Source organism: Podarcis bocagei, assembly GCF_964188305.1.
Source record: "Podarcis bocagei genome assembly, chromosome: 5".
NCBI lineage: Eukaryota > Metazoa > Chordata > Lepidosauria > Squamata > Lacertidae > Podarcis > Podarcis bocagei.
The window spans coordinates 50,262,529-50,276,984 of record NC_138129.1 but is presented as its reverse complement, the minus strand read 5'-3'; the positions used below and the strand labels follow the sequence as shown (position 1 = coordinate 50,276,984).

At 42.2% G+C, this 14,456-nt stretch overlaps 1 protein-coding gene across 2 annotated transcripts in view; it reads left to right on the top strand.

Annotated features, from left to right (window-relative positions):
• Window positions 1-14,456, top strand: part of SORT1 (sortilin 1) — a 53,634-nt gene that overhangs the window by 33,144 nt on the left and 6,034 nt on the right. Inside the window, exons 5-16 of one of the 2 annotated variants that reach the window (XM_081194164.1) lie at window positions 544-708; window positions 2,058-2,131; window positions 2,637-2,686; window positions 3,500-3,627; window positions 4,347-4,491; window positions 5,045-5,200; window positions 6,242-6,348; window positions 7,048-7,150; window positions 7,376-7,544; window positions 8,975-9,165; window positions 10,132-10,321; window positions 13,678-13,794. In XM_081194164.1, coding sequence (XP_081050290.1) covers window positions 544-708; window positions 2,058-2,131; window positions 2,637-2,686; window positions 3,500-3,627; window positions 4,347-4,491; window positions 5,045-5,200; window positions 6,242-6,348; window positions 7,048-7,150; window positions 7,376-7,544; window positions 8,975-9,165; window positions 10,132-10,321; window positions 13,678-13,794 — 1,595 coding nt within the window. Of the gene's footprint in view, window positions 1-543; window positions 709-2,057; window positions 2,132-2,636; window positions 2,687-3,496; window positions 3,628-4,346; window positions 4,492-5,044; window positions 5,201-6,241; window positions 6,349-7,047; window positions 7,151-7,375; window positions 7,545-8,974; window positions 9,166-10,131; window positions 10,322-13,677; window positions 13,795-14,456 lie in introns of both variants that reach the window. The other variant, XM_081194165.1, reaches the window with a different exon arrangement.

Genomic DNA, 14,456 nt, shown 5'->3' with positions numbered 1-14,456 from the left:
GCAGAACATTCTGTAGTGCACTTTACAAAGTTTGATCCTAAAGCAGGTTGCATAAGACATATTTCTAATAGTCAAATGGTTGGTGGTGGTTTATAGGGTTTCTACTACTTTTTCTGGACTCGTTAGTTTGCTGCCGAAACAGAAATAATGTTTACACCAACATTATTGGTTTTATTCAGGTCATCACTGTTTCCTTTGGTCTTTATGGGTTTGGTTTATTCCCACATGACTTCCAGATGGATGTGAGAAAAAATGTTACATCCTTTTAGATTGTATTAAAAAAAATGGAGTTCAGCTAAGCACTCATATCCTAGTGAAGCAGTCCCTTTGCACTAATTTGCACAGCAAACTTGCACAAGGATCATAAGCACAAGAAACACTGTGAGGATTTCTGTTCTCCCACACAGTTGGGATTTTTATTCTGGTTTCTGCCAACTTCAAAACTGCAATGTTTCAAATAGCTTCAGGTGACTTCTTTATTTGTGATAAACTAGAAGCACAGATATGTTGAGAAGGGACACTGATCTTTATTTTTCTGACTAGGTGATACTGACGGGGGACAGACCTAGACCATACCATACAGGAAGAATATTTCGATCATCTGATTTTGCTAAGAACTTCCAGTTGACAGATATTCCTTTCCATCCTTCAACTCAAATAATTTATCACCCTCAGAATTCTGATCTGTTGTTGGCCCTCAGTATTGAGGTAAGGATTTGGGAAGAATAGAGCTGTTGGTTCACTTATTCACTGGTATAATTTAGGCACTGAATCTAGGCTCCAAGAAGCCATTTAGGGCTCCTCCAGACATCCTTTTTATTATGCATTCATGATGATTTGGACTTACAATGGTATTGGGGCTGTTATTCCTGATCCCACTTTCAATACTGTTTAAACCTGAAAAAGTTCTAGAGTGGGTACACTGCTTCATTTTCAGCTTATCCCATAATGTCCTGTTGAAATCCTTGTAACCTTTTATACCCCAAATGTTTTGCTTTAGTTTTTGTCCTGCTTTTATGGTACTGTAGCGCAAGAGTACTGCTCCAAACAGCAATAATGGCGTAATACTGGGGAAGCATTGCAGAACAACTAATAAAGTGGAATGATGGATGGTCCAGTATCAATCCACCACAATTGTTGCATCAGTGACATGTTGCAGAATTCACCAACTAAAAAGCTCCAGTCTGGAGAGACTCTTAATGTATGTTTGGGTGGGTGGGCAGGAGGGCTTGGCTCTTGTGTGACCCCTTGTGGTAATAATTGGCAGCGTCATAGTTCCTGTCTCATCAATACAGCAGTTGTATGGTCATAGTTACTGCTTTGCCCTAAGTGCTGTGTTACATAATGAAAGTGTGTGGTATATTTTAAATGAAACTCATTGCATTGGTTGCATGAAGTTCTTTTCTAACAGGACTATGAGATTCTGTATATAGGTGAATCAAGCTGCTTTAAGAGATACAGTCTGACTCAGTGGTAGAACTGAAGTACGGAAGCCTCAGCTGGTCAAGAAACTGTGTCCAGACTGTTACTGCCTTCTGTTGTGTTTCTGGCCCCAATTCAAAGTGTTGATAATGAACTTTAAAGTCCTAAATGATTTGACACTAGGATGTTTAAAAGATTGTCCTCTCCCATATGAGCTTTCCTGCCCTTAAAATCTTTTATGGAGGTTCTCTTCCATGTCTCACCAACATCTGAGTTGTGCTTGGCTGCACACAATTGAGCCTTCTCTGTGGGCTCACCAACACTTCAGTTACTCTCTAAAGGGGAGTCACATCTTGACCCTTCTCTGATGGTGTTCCACTGCTGTGCAAAGATGTATCTTCCGGCAAAAAATTGGTCTACCAAATTGCTAATCTTATTCTCTGTGATATGTTAGATATGTTTTCTCTGCCTTACTGATTATTTTACATTTTATTTTTTAATATGTTGGTTGGATTGTAAACCACCTTGAGCATTTTCAATGGAAATCTGGGCTAAAATATTTTTTAATGAATATTTTTAGCTCAGACTTGAAAATGCTAAGCAGATGATGAATAATCCTTTCTTAATGTTTTCAGGGCAGCCTGTGGGTATCTAAGACCTTTGGTGAGAAATGGAAAGAAATACACAAAGATGTTTGCCTGGCCAAATGGTGAGCAGCTGAAAAACAAACATGTTCCCCAGGGAGAGTTAGTAGTTTAATGTTCTCTTGATTACACTAGAGCTGGCTGCTTGCAAAAACAGAAAGATAACTCTCTTTGGGATGAAATTCTCTTGGTCCCTAATAGCCCTTCTTGTGGTCATGTTTGTATTGTGTGCTTTTTTGGAAAAGTTGCTGTAATGCCTTCTGCATACACTGATGTTTGCACTACTTGAACACTTTGCATATGCAGGAAGAGCTCTATATAAAGGGGCAACTTGGTAGCTGTGTGTTAAATTTTCCAGCTTTGGATCATTTTCACCTTAAGGGTACTAGGGCTATTTGGAGAGTAGATCCAATAGCTTGGCAGTAGAGCAACTGCCTTCTGTATAGAGGGTCCCAGATTTCATCCCTGACTTTTCCAATTAAGTGGCTCTCTGTTGCCAGTTGTTGAATTAGCTAGCTTCTTTGCTCTCAGGACTTTGCTCTCAGTGTCCTTCCCCTTGACTTTTTCCAGGGGCTCTGGCATGACCATTTTCTTCACCACATTCCTGAATGGCTCTTGTAGTAAGTATTCCCAAGTACAAGTAATAATGATACATATTAGTTGTTTAACAACTCACTTGTGGACAGTCCATTTCTGAAGATGGCTTCAAGTGCTGGTTCTCACCCATTTTAAACAGCTTGGGAACACAGTGTGTAACAGACACCACTTCTCTCACTGAGCATGCTTAAATAACACAATCTTCACCAGAGGCCCTAATGTAAGCTGGATGGCTTTAATCAGTTATTTTTACTGATTATTCTGATGGTGTTGCTCAAATTTTGGGTTATGTTGGGTTATGTTGAGTTTTATTTTGTATTTTGATACTGTGCATTATTATTATTATGAGCCATCCTTGGAGTTCTGCTAAACCGAAGAGCAGCATACCTATGTGTTAAAAATGATCAGCACTGTTCAGGCTAGCCAGCACCTAGCATGGCCCTGCTTTAAAGAATGAGGACTTTGAAGCTGTTCCCCCCCCCCCCCATTTGCTCTATAGCACCTTTCACACATTACTCATATGAAAGGGGCACTACATGTTGAAGCAGTTGCAGAGTCCAGCCCCAAAGGCCTACCCCCTGCATGTTTGACCATGGGTGCCTGCAGAAGAGTAGCCTATGCAATTAGACTTTTCTTTTGCAGATTTCCAGGCTAATTGACATTTCAGGGACATTGGGGGGGGGGGGTTAGGGATGGGAAACCACAGGCTCATGGGGCAGTGGCCTTGCAACCCCTTCAATGGATGAAGTCTCTTTGCTGAAGAGGGCTTTCATGAAGAGGGCTTCTCTATCTCTCTAATCGGGACAATGTTCATATACTTCCTCTTTCACAAGAAGCTGATCTTGGGTTACTTGAGCTGAAAAGGACCAAAGACTTTGGGAAGACATTCAAGACTATAGGAAGCAAAATCTACTCCTTTGGTCTTGGAGGACGCTTCCTCTTTGCATCTGTGATGACAGAAAAGGTAGGAAATTCACTGTTCTCTTTTTCTATTTCCATAGGCCCCAAGAGTTTAGTTTGTAGTGGGTCCCACCCCTCTATGACAGAAAGCAAAGGAACCAGTGTTTGAAGAATGTTGATGTATATGAGTTCATTTTTAATGCAAGTGGCTTTTTCTAGTCTGAGGGCCATTTTCATCCTTGGCCAACTCTCCAGCTGTAGAAGTGGCCAGAAGTGGCTGACTGATCAGCATCCAGGCCAAGGTTTAGCACCACTGATTTTTCAGTTAAAAAAATTGGGCAAGGTAAACAGCCCTGTCAGCAGAAACCCTGTGCAAGAATTTATACTTGTGCAACGGAGCTTCCCTCCCTCCACTCCTGTGCCCCCCAAAATTTGCTTGGTGGGATGTTAGGATAAACCCTCAAACAGTGCAGAAATGGCAACATGGAATGCCTGTACAGATGGAACAACTGGAAGAGCTTGATGTTAAATTCCACTCAGGAATTTCACTCCTTAATAAAGATAACAGTTCACTATTCACTGAGGAAGTGCCCCTATAGCTCCCATCCCAATATATAGTATCAGGTCGATAAATAAGGGAGTTATCGCAGGGGATTATTTATTTAGTATACTATCAATGTAGTGTGAATTTCTGGTATCCGTCATGGAATAACCTCCTATATAAACACCAATAGTATCTAGGATGTGGTAGTAATTCAGCAACACTATCATTGCCTTCACTAGGGCAATACAAGACGAATCCATGTGTCACTGGATCATGGAGAAACCTGGAACATGGCACAACTTCCTTCAGTTGGACAAGAGCAGTTTTACTCTATCTTGGCAGCTAATGATGACATGGTGTTCATGCATGTAGATGAGCCTGGAGGTGAGAGAAGGGAGTTTGGTGTAGTGTGTTCTTAAAAATCTTAAAAAGATCTGAATTTCAACATGCATTTGATGTGAGTAGCAAAACTTTGTATGGTTCATGAAGAGAACCAGCTCTTAAAATGTGAAGATGAACAGTATAGCATATAGGCGCCTAAGGTTAATCCTTGAAATAACATATATGCGCTCATAATGGTAAAGCATTTGAATCATACACTTGGTGAAAAGACTACCGGATCATCCCTTAGGGAAGGACAGTTGTAGTTGCATCCACATACTTGAGATCCTGGTGTCTCCCCGCTGTTCTCACCCTTGTTCTGTCAAGAACCCTATGGCCCTGTTCATTTGTTTCATATAGTCCTCATTTATTTCCCAATCCAGTTTATTGTAATAGTTTTAGGCAGCTTCAAAATTGACATAAGCATAGGTCTACCAGCTTTCTAGACCTGGTAATCTCAAATTAATGGTAATGTTGATAATACTGAGATGAGAGCCCCGTTCCTTAGGGACTCTTTGGAAGGACCCCCTCCCTGCAACTGTTGTTTTTCTTGCAGATACTGGGTATGGGACAATTTACACCTCTGATGACCAAGGCATCATATATTCGAAGTCCCTAGAAAGGCATCTCTATACCACCACAGGGGGAGAGACGGACTTCACCAATGTGACCTCCTTGCGAGGCATCTACATCACTAGTGTGCTCTCGGAGGGTAAGTACTCACTTTCTGCATGGCGTCATGGGGACTGATGGATTTTAGATTGGCTGTAATTGAAGATTGAGGAATCTGTTAGGAAAGTAGCTGAAACTTTTCAGTGAAATGGAATTGAGGCATTTCTGGGAGATCCATTTGGGAGATCCATAATGCTTATGTTTGCTAATTTGTTTGAAATAGCTTGTTTTGAAGCTAGGTTTTCTCATAGGTGTTTTGACTAAAGGAAACAATCATGTTACTGTCTTAGTTTGTCGAGGACAAGTTCACTTGTCTTGCAGTACTGGTCACAATTCTGCTTTTACGAAATTAATAGGAATAATCAACATTGATCTGTTCCTGTGCTGAGTGAAGTTCCAGTCTGAGTGAAGTAAGGAAGCCAAACTCATATGTTAAACTGTGTTGTAAGGCTGACAGTTCCTATAGATGGGAATTGGGAGTGTCTTATTTGAAGCAGAAAGATGACACATCTGCACAGGGGCTGGAGCTTTAATATCAAACTGTGAATACTGGAAAGGTTGTCCCTGAAATAATGGCTGATGACCTGACATTGAACTCAGCCGGTGTGCTGCAGGAGCCAACCCAATGAGTCTCAATAGCGCAGTGTGGTTTGCAGTCTTACTCTATTTTCAAAGTGTTTGGTCCTCTTTTGCAAGAATGCTTGGAATGTTTTTGAATGCTTGGAATGTTGCTACATGACATGGGAATTAAAGCATCCACTTTTTAATTATAGCAGGTGGCATTCAACCTTTGCATCCCATTAATGAAAACATTTCCACTTGTGCCACAGGGCTCTCCCCGCCCTCCACCTTCAGCACTTACTCCACACCCTCCCCAAATATAATCTAGAGGGTTGGGGAAACCCATGGAACAGATTTAGGGGGCATATAGGAGGAGGAGAGGGAGATAATGTTCCATTTCACAATAAAATCCTTCACTGATGGAATGCGAGACTTAGCACTGCATTGGGTTTTACTCAGAGAGTAAGTATGTTGTATAGAATTTATTGCACAAATACTTACATTTTCTCCTCTCAATCAGATAATTCCATCCAATCGGTGATTACCTTTGATCAAGGAGGGGAGTGGGTGCACTTGAGGAAACCTGAAAATGCCAAATGTGACTCAACCGCCAAAAATAAGGAAAAGGTTTGTATGTTTATATATTGGATGTAGGATGATATTGTCAGGCCAAGTTATAGTTCTAAGTTACTTGTTTGGAAGTTGGTTCTACTGAAAACTATGCTTCCTAGTAAATTGAGTGTATGACTCAAGTGCAAGATTAGGGTGTGGTGGTACAGGGTGTGCAAAATCATAGTTAGAGACCAAATTTATAGGTCTTGAAATAGCATTAAACGTATTAAAGTTGCTGTAGCCTTTGTAAATATTCATTAGGAAATTGGCTTACCAATAGTTGTATTATCTCATGTTGCGTGGTTAGTGCATCTAACTTGCAATAAAATGAAAAGTAAAGCATATCTTTAGGGATGTTTTGCAAGAGGAGTGGAATGCTCAACAAACTTTGTGCAGTGAGCTGGGCCCAAACTATGCAACAGAAAACAGTTTGTAATTCAGCCTGATTTAAAACAACAACAACAGAAGGGAACAGGCTTACGTGTGGAAGAAGCTGCCTTGGGCTATGTGTTATTCAAAACACAGTTTGTCAGCTAATAAAGCTTGGAAGCTTGGGCTCAGTTTGCCTTGGATTTGCACCAGTAAAGGTTCTCCTTTGTGGCAATTCTGTTGAAATTCAAGCACTTTTGGTTGTTTTGCTTTTAATAAGACCAAATATGTTAATGCTTCACCATTTTGCCTCCTTTTCTTATTGGGGTTGTCTTACATTTACAGTGCAGCCTTCACATCCATGCATCTTACAGCATCTCCCAGAAGCTGAATGTACCAATGGCTCCTCTGTCTGAGCCCAATGCTGTTGGAATTGTCATTGCTCACGGTAATGAATTATCCTTATGCACATATAATACGATGTAAGATAATTGGCAAAGGATGAGGCTTTACTTGGGATTGTCTACTGGTTTCTGTATTTTACAGATCTGTTTTTTTCCTTCTTTTGCCAGTAAGGGTGGGTGAATTTAGGAATGAATACAAGTGGTGGACCTTCATGAGAGAACTGTAGTGTACTTATATCCATTGTATTGGCAATGGCCTTGTGTTGCAGGAAGTGTTGGGGATGCCATTTCAATAATAAACCCAGATGTTTACATTTCGGATGATGGCGGCTACACCTGGGCACGGATGCTTGAAGGACCCCATCACTATGCCATCCTGGATTCTGGGGGCATCATTGTGGCTGTTGAGCAAACGGATCATCCTATCAATGTGATTAAGTATGCAGGAACTTAATTTTGTTAATACTTCTATGGTGGGAGGACATGAGAAGTTCAGTGCCCACTTCCTCACTGTTACATCACCTGGAACTATCCCGATAGAACAGTATTACTCAAACTTGGGGGCCCAGCTGTTTGTTGGACTACAACTCCCATCATCCCCAGCTAGTAGGACCAGTGGCCAGGGATGCTAGGAGTTGTAGTCCAACAACAGCTGGGGACCCAAGTCTATGAAACACTGCTGTAGAATGATGTAAAGGAAGAAACTGGGTTGCTCTCAATTTAGAATGTTTGAAAGGAATGAGGCTATCCTAACCATGAAGCTGTTGCTTGTGAGGAGTGATTTCAGAAGAACCACTAATTTCTATCCCTATTTACATTTTTAAAACAAGCTCTCATCCAGAACAGGCAGACATAAATATGTTTGGAATTCCAGCTAGGATAAAAGAAGAGGGATTATGTACTCCTTGCCCCTGTCCACTTCTCCATTGCAAATCACTTTTTCCTGGCACTCATTTGTAACGAAGTCAGGGTCCTATAATTGTAGACTTGGAAGGCACACCAAAGGTCATCTAGTCCAACCCCATACAATGCAGGAATCACAGTTAAAGCATCTGTGACAGATGACCCTCCAGCCTCTGTTTTGAAACCTCCAATGAAGGAGTGCCCACCATTTTCCAAGGGAATTATAGCTCTTAACAGCAAGCATTTCTTCCTAAAGTTTAGTCAGAAACTCCTTTCTTGTAATTTGAATGCATTGGTTGAGGTCTTAAGGCCCTCTGAAGCAGGAGAAAAAAAGCTTGTTCCCTCTTCCATGTGACAGCCCTTCAGATATTCAAACATGGCTATCATGCCACCCTCTCAGTCTCCTCTTTTCCAAGTTAAACACACCCAACTCCCTAAACCATTCCTCATAAGGCTTGGTATCCAGCCCCTTGATCATCTTGGTCTCCCTCCTCTGAACACATTCCATCCTTCTTAAATTGTGGTGCCCAGAAACGGACACAGTACAGCGGAACCCAAAGTGGCAAGTACAGTGGTACCTCAGGTTAAGTACTTAATTTGTTCCGGAGGTCCGTACTTAACCTGAAGCTGTTCTTAACCTGAAGCACCACTTTACCTAATGGGGCCTCCTCCTGCTGCTGCTGCGCCACCGGAGCACGGTTTCTGTTCTCATCCTGAAGCAAAGTTCTTAACCTGAAGCACTATTTCTGGGTTAGCGGAGTCTGTAACCTGAAGCGTATGTAACCTGAAGCATATGTAACCCGAGGTACCACTGTAAGCATGTAGTTTAGTCTAATATTCCTGTCACCTGTCTTGCATCCCCAGTATTTGAGAGTAGCTGCCTTAAGCTTTGTTAGGATTTCTGTCAGTCTAAATTAACCACAGTGATAATGCCAAACCTCCATTCCTAATTTTATCTGTTTCAGGTTCTCCACAGATGAAGGGCAGTGCTGGCACAACTATGTTTTCAGTAAGGATCCTATGATGTTTACTGGCCTGGCATCAGAGCCAGGAGCAAAATCGATGAATGTTAGCATCTGGGGATTTACAGAGAGCTTCCTGTCTCGTCAGTGGATCTCGTATACTATTGATTTTAATGATCTTCTCAACAGGGAGTGTGAGTGATCTCTTCCTTTATAACAAATAAGAATGCTAGCCAGCTGCTTGTCTTCAAATTGTCTTGCCTGTATCTGTGAATTTAAAAAATGTGATGCAACTAGAGCAGGGGTCAGCAAACTTTTTCAGCAGGGGCTGTCCCTCAGACCTTGTGGGGGGCCAGACTATATTGGGAGGGAATGACTGAATTCCTATGCCCCACAAATAACCCAGAGAAGCATTTTAAATAAAAGCACACATTCTACTCATGTAAAAACGCGCTGATTCCCTGATGTCTGCAAGCTGGATTTAGAAGGCAATTGGGCTGGATCCGGCCCCTGGGCCTTGGTTTGCCTACCCATGAATTAGAGCATCTTCAATAGGCTACTGCTGTAATACTGTGTTTGAGAATGCACAGGTCAGGTCTTTTAGCTGCCTCTTCATGTGTAATCCCCACAAAAAAGTTAGTTCCTCCAGTCATGAGGAAGTTTGCCTCAGTTTAATTTGGAAATTACTCAAGTTCTTTGTGGGCGGGGGGAGCAAAACTTTAAAACTTTTCTCCAAGATAATTTGGAATATCCCCCCCCCCCCCAGCTAATGTAAGGGCTCAGAAATATTGCACACCCATCTTCTGTTCCTTCTCCCTCTCTGAAAAAAGCCATTTATGCCAGGCCACACTCCTCTCTCTTCCTTTTCCTTACCTTTAATTGGCAGCAGAGGAAGGAGAGAGGTTTCCTCCCTCCCTCCCCCCTCTTTTTGTTCTGTTGCAGTGGGTAACAGGGTGGTGGGGCATGGGGAGCCATGTGATATGTCCTGTCCCCCACAAAGGCTGCTGCACTTGAGAAAGCTACAGGGCAGCTCCCCTTAATTCCAGAGAGTACCCGCCCCAGTTCTGTGGCTGATTGCACCACAGAATTCTACAGAAAAGCCCACAGAATTTTAGTAGTTTTTGACTATCTCAGGCATCTGGTCATTATTCCCTCCTTAGGTATGGAGAAGGACTACACAAAGTGGTTGGCTCACTCCAGCAATCCCAATGACCCTGCAGATGGCTGCATATTGGGCTACAAGGAGGAATACCTGCGCCTTCGCAAGTCATCTTTCTGTCAGAATGGCCGAGACTATGTTGTGACCAAGCAACCATCTGTCTGCACTTGCACATTAGGTGACTTCCTCTGGTATGTTTGGAGAGTTCCTCCCATAATCTATTTCCATGGCTGTGTTTTTTTCTGTTCTGAAATGGCCTGGGGAGTGACCATACTCCCACCCTGCCACCTTTCAGCTTCACTGAAATATTAAATCAGACTCTGCAGTTCGTTTTCTGAAATAGTGAGATGGGGAAACTGTGGCCCTCCACATGTTGGACTGCAGCTCTAATCAGCCCAATCAGCATGATTAATGGGGTCTGCAGCCTAGCTGCATGGCCACAGTTTCCCCATTCCTGACATATGTAGAATTGTGGTTTTATGACTCTATAAATGTGAGGTTTTTCAAGGAGGCAGTCAACATTGATTTAATATGGTGAAACTTGGGGGTTCTCAGAAGAAATGCCACATTTTGCAACCCAGATTCCATTTTCAGTATAACAAGATGTGCAGGTTAATGATGGTCTATTTTCTGTGGCTGAAGGAGCATGCAAGATTTTAAGCAGGCAGATCTTTCACAAACAGATGTCATGCAGTTGCACATACCTACGACATTTATTTGAGACAAAAGTGGCAGAAATCCTCTTCACTAAAAGAAATCATACAAACTCATTGTTTGTTCAGAACCAAAATCTGGCTTTGGCATGATCTGAAGTTCTCAGGCAGGAACTGGGGTATTGGGAGAGGGGCAGCATTAGGGACAATAAACATATCCCACACTTGGGCTGTGTGCACACCATACATTTAAAGCACATGACTTCCCCCTGAGAATCCTGGTGACTGTGATTTACCCTTCACAGAGCTGCAGTTTCCAGCACCCATAACAAACTACAACACCCAGGATTCTTTAGGGGAAGTCATGTCCTTTAAATGTATGGTGTGCACACAGCTTTAGACCATGAGAAGTTCCTACTGAGACTTCCTGTGGTTCAGGGTCTTAAGCAGATGCTGCTGGCTTGTTCATTCTTTTCCTTGTAGTCTCAGGCTGGGAACTTGATCATGAAAATAAGCTGCATCTCAATGGCTTCTCATTTAAGCCGCTAGGTTTTGCAGTAGTCACGTCTGATGTTCAGCTTTGCTTGTGTGTGCTGCTTTGAAAAGGCCCTCATGATAACTTCTGTAGGGAGCATTCAGCTGTGGAAAAATGAACAACGAAAAGGGTGGAGTGTAATTTAAGAAGGTGGACAATAGTGCAGACGTTAGGGAGCAGAACTGTGTTGCTGGTAGCTTGTTCTACTGGACTCTAGCATGTACTGGCTCATTCTGACGACCTGTTTAACTGAGCATTCATCCTGATTTGTTTGCACAGATATAATGCTGCACAACATCAGCATCTCACACTTTCCAGTGCTTTTCCCCATCCCTTTTGTTACCAGAAAAATCCCAGGGTGTTTTGGCAGGGTGGGGGGGGGATTGTAAGCAGGTTTATTGTGCAAGAATGCCAAATTCACTTTAACTGCACAAACTGAATTTGCTGGTATATGATTAATTCATACCTGAAAATAACAAGACTGAACATGGCCTTTGCATCCCTTAAACTTGCAGAGCCATAGTCCAGAGTACACAAATTACTGCAATAAATGTGTGTCTTGAACAGTGCTGGACTTAAACCTAAATGGCTTCTTTTTTAAAACCACTCAAGGGGGCGGTGTATGTGTGAACTGAGCATGCCTTCAAAAAGAGCAAGGTGGGAATAAGCAGATATTTCCACTAGCACCACCTTATGAGATGGCTAAAGCACCTTGCTTTTCTCTTGAAATGTTGTGTAAACAAAAGCACCACATTCACAGCAACATGGACCTCATTTTGGTTTCCAGCTTGGCAGGACTTCCTGGAATACCCAAGCTTTAAGAAGCTGTTTTTAAAAGCTGAAATTTTGTGCACACTTGCAGCCATGGAAAGCTTTCTGTATTCTGGCTTACATCCCAGCAGTACTTCCTGGTATACCCATATGGCTGCTGACATCACATAATTATGTGGGTGTTCCAGGATGTTTTGTTGAAATGGAAGCCAGTGTAAGTTCTAAACTACTTCAAGTGAACTCAGTGAGGAAAAAGAGGGTTCCTTAGCCACCTCATATGGTTGAATAAGACAAGCAATGCGCACAAACACAAATTTCTACAAACGTAGCAGTGATGAAAGGTGCAGAAAACAGCTCCCCAGTTTGCAAAGGGGGAAATGACCTTGCAAAATTGGAGGACAAGTTTTAGCCTAGCACTGGTTTTTGAGTGCTGGGGAAATGGAGAGATCAATCTGGATTTCTCACAATAGATTTTGAGGCTGTACAAAACCAGTAATAACATTAATGTCAGTCTGGTTGTGGGGTTGTTTTAGAGGGCCCTAGAAAGAATCAGTACCCAATATTTCTATCATCTTCTCCCACCTGCTGTTGGTTTTTGAATATTTAAAAAACATTTTCATTCACAGCCAGTTTATCAAGCAGCACTGAAATGGGTTTCTGTTCTAATTTTTCAGTTTGCACGGGTTCATTGTTGACACTGAATCTGCTTTCCATTCAGGGCCACATTCATTGCCATGGATACGTGTGCTGCATATTAGGAAATTAGATTGCTAATGCTTGGTAGGAAATAATTCAGGGTTGGCGAACCTGTGGCCTGCCATTTTTGGTGACCCACAACCCTCTTTTTTTCTTCTGGCACCTCTTTTTATTTTTTTTTGAAAAGCTCCACATCTTCCTCTGGTGCAGTGCCTTTGTTAGGAGCTCCTAAAGGAAGGAAACAGAAAAGTCTTCTAAAACCTTTTCTCTTTCTTCTAATCTCTTCTAACATGGGAACTATTTATCCCTATGGTGCAGTGTCATTCAGAGTTAAGACCTTGAAGACATTTTTCTTTTCCTTGCTATTACAGCACTAGGGTAGAAGAAAAGCCCCCAAGCTAGCAATGGGAAGAAAAAACGCAGGGAATTCTCCCCTCTGCAGCCCCAACTTAGCCAGCATTTGTCTTCTTGTCTGTTTGGTGGGGGTGTGTGTGTGTGTGTGTGTGTGTGTGTGTGTGTGTGTATGTGTGTTGGCTATACCCACTGCAACCACACTCACTGCTGGCATGTGGCTCTTGGCAGAATGGCTAACCCTCAATGCATCCATTGGGCTGAAATGCATTTGCCACCCCTGAAGAAACTGGATGCTCCTTCATAGGGTAGTTTCTCCTCCTGAATGTTCTGTCAGTATAATGGGCCAGTGATACAACTAGGCATGTGAAGTATTATCACCAAATTCCTGAATAACCATTAAAAATGTATAATTCTAGTTTGAGCAACCACATACTAGGTCTTTTAGTTGCAGCAGTAATGAAGTGATGCATGAGTCGATACGCATACTGTGTGTGGGTTGTTAACGTCTGTCTTTCTACTCCTGGGATTTGTGATGCAGTGATTTTGGCTACTACCGCCCAGAAAACCATTCCAAGTGTGTGGAGCAGCCAGAGCTGAAGGGGCACGACCTAGAATTTTGTCTATATGGGAAGCGAGAGCGGCTAAAGACCAGCGGGTAATTTTCTATGATTATAATAGTATTATTGATGGAGGAGATGGCTTGGTCCTGTGTGTATTTGTTTTTATAAAACAGATATATGTAGTCTACTGGGAAGAGGACTATATTCTGGTGCCCTGCATATACGCTGTAAAATTATTCTCTTCCTCTCTCTGAGCACGCTGTGTTTCTGGAACAGTAAGAATCTCCCTTAGAATCAAAATATGCCCCTTGCTCTTGTGACCATGGCACTATATCTTCCAGTAGAAGATGTAGTATAGCCATCTGTAATACATTTAAGGTGGTTCATTATGTGTTCTGTATTGGGTGGGGAGATAGTTCTCTAGATAGAACTATCTTGGCTTATAAATTCTGTGGACCAGAAGCAGCTGAAATAATTTAGCATGACATGTGCATTTATTGTTTGAGGATTCTTGACTTTCATGTCATGTGACTTCCATGTTTTCTTGGAGGCCACTGCAGCCCTATAGACCTGACATGCATACCCCTTTAGGTGCCCAGCCCTGAAAGAACCATGGCTTTGGGGAATATCAGACAGGTGATTTGAGGATACCCAGCCTGGCAATGGTGAAACCATGTTCTCAACTTCCCACTGATGCTTGGACATGAAGGGGTTAGCTAATTTTAGGTGGCTTGGAAAGCTGTCACTAATAAAAGAA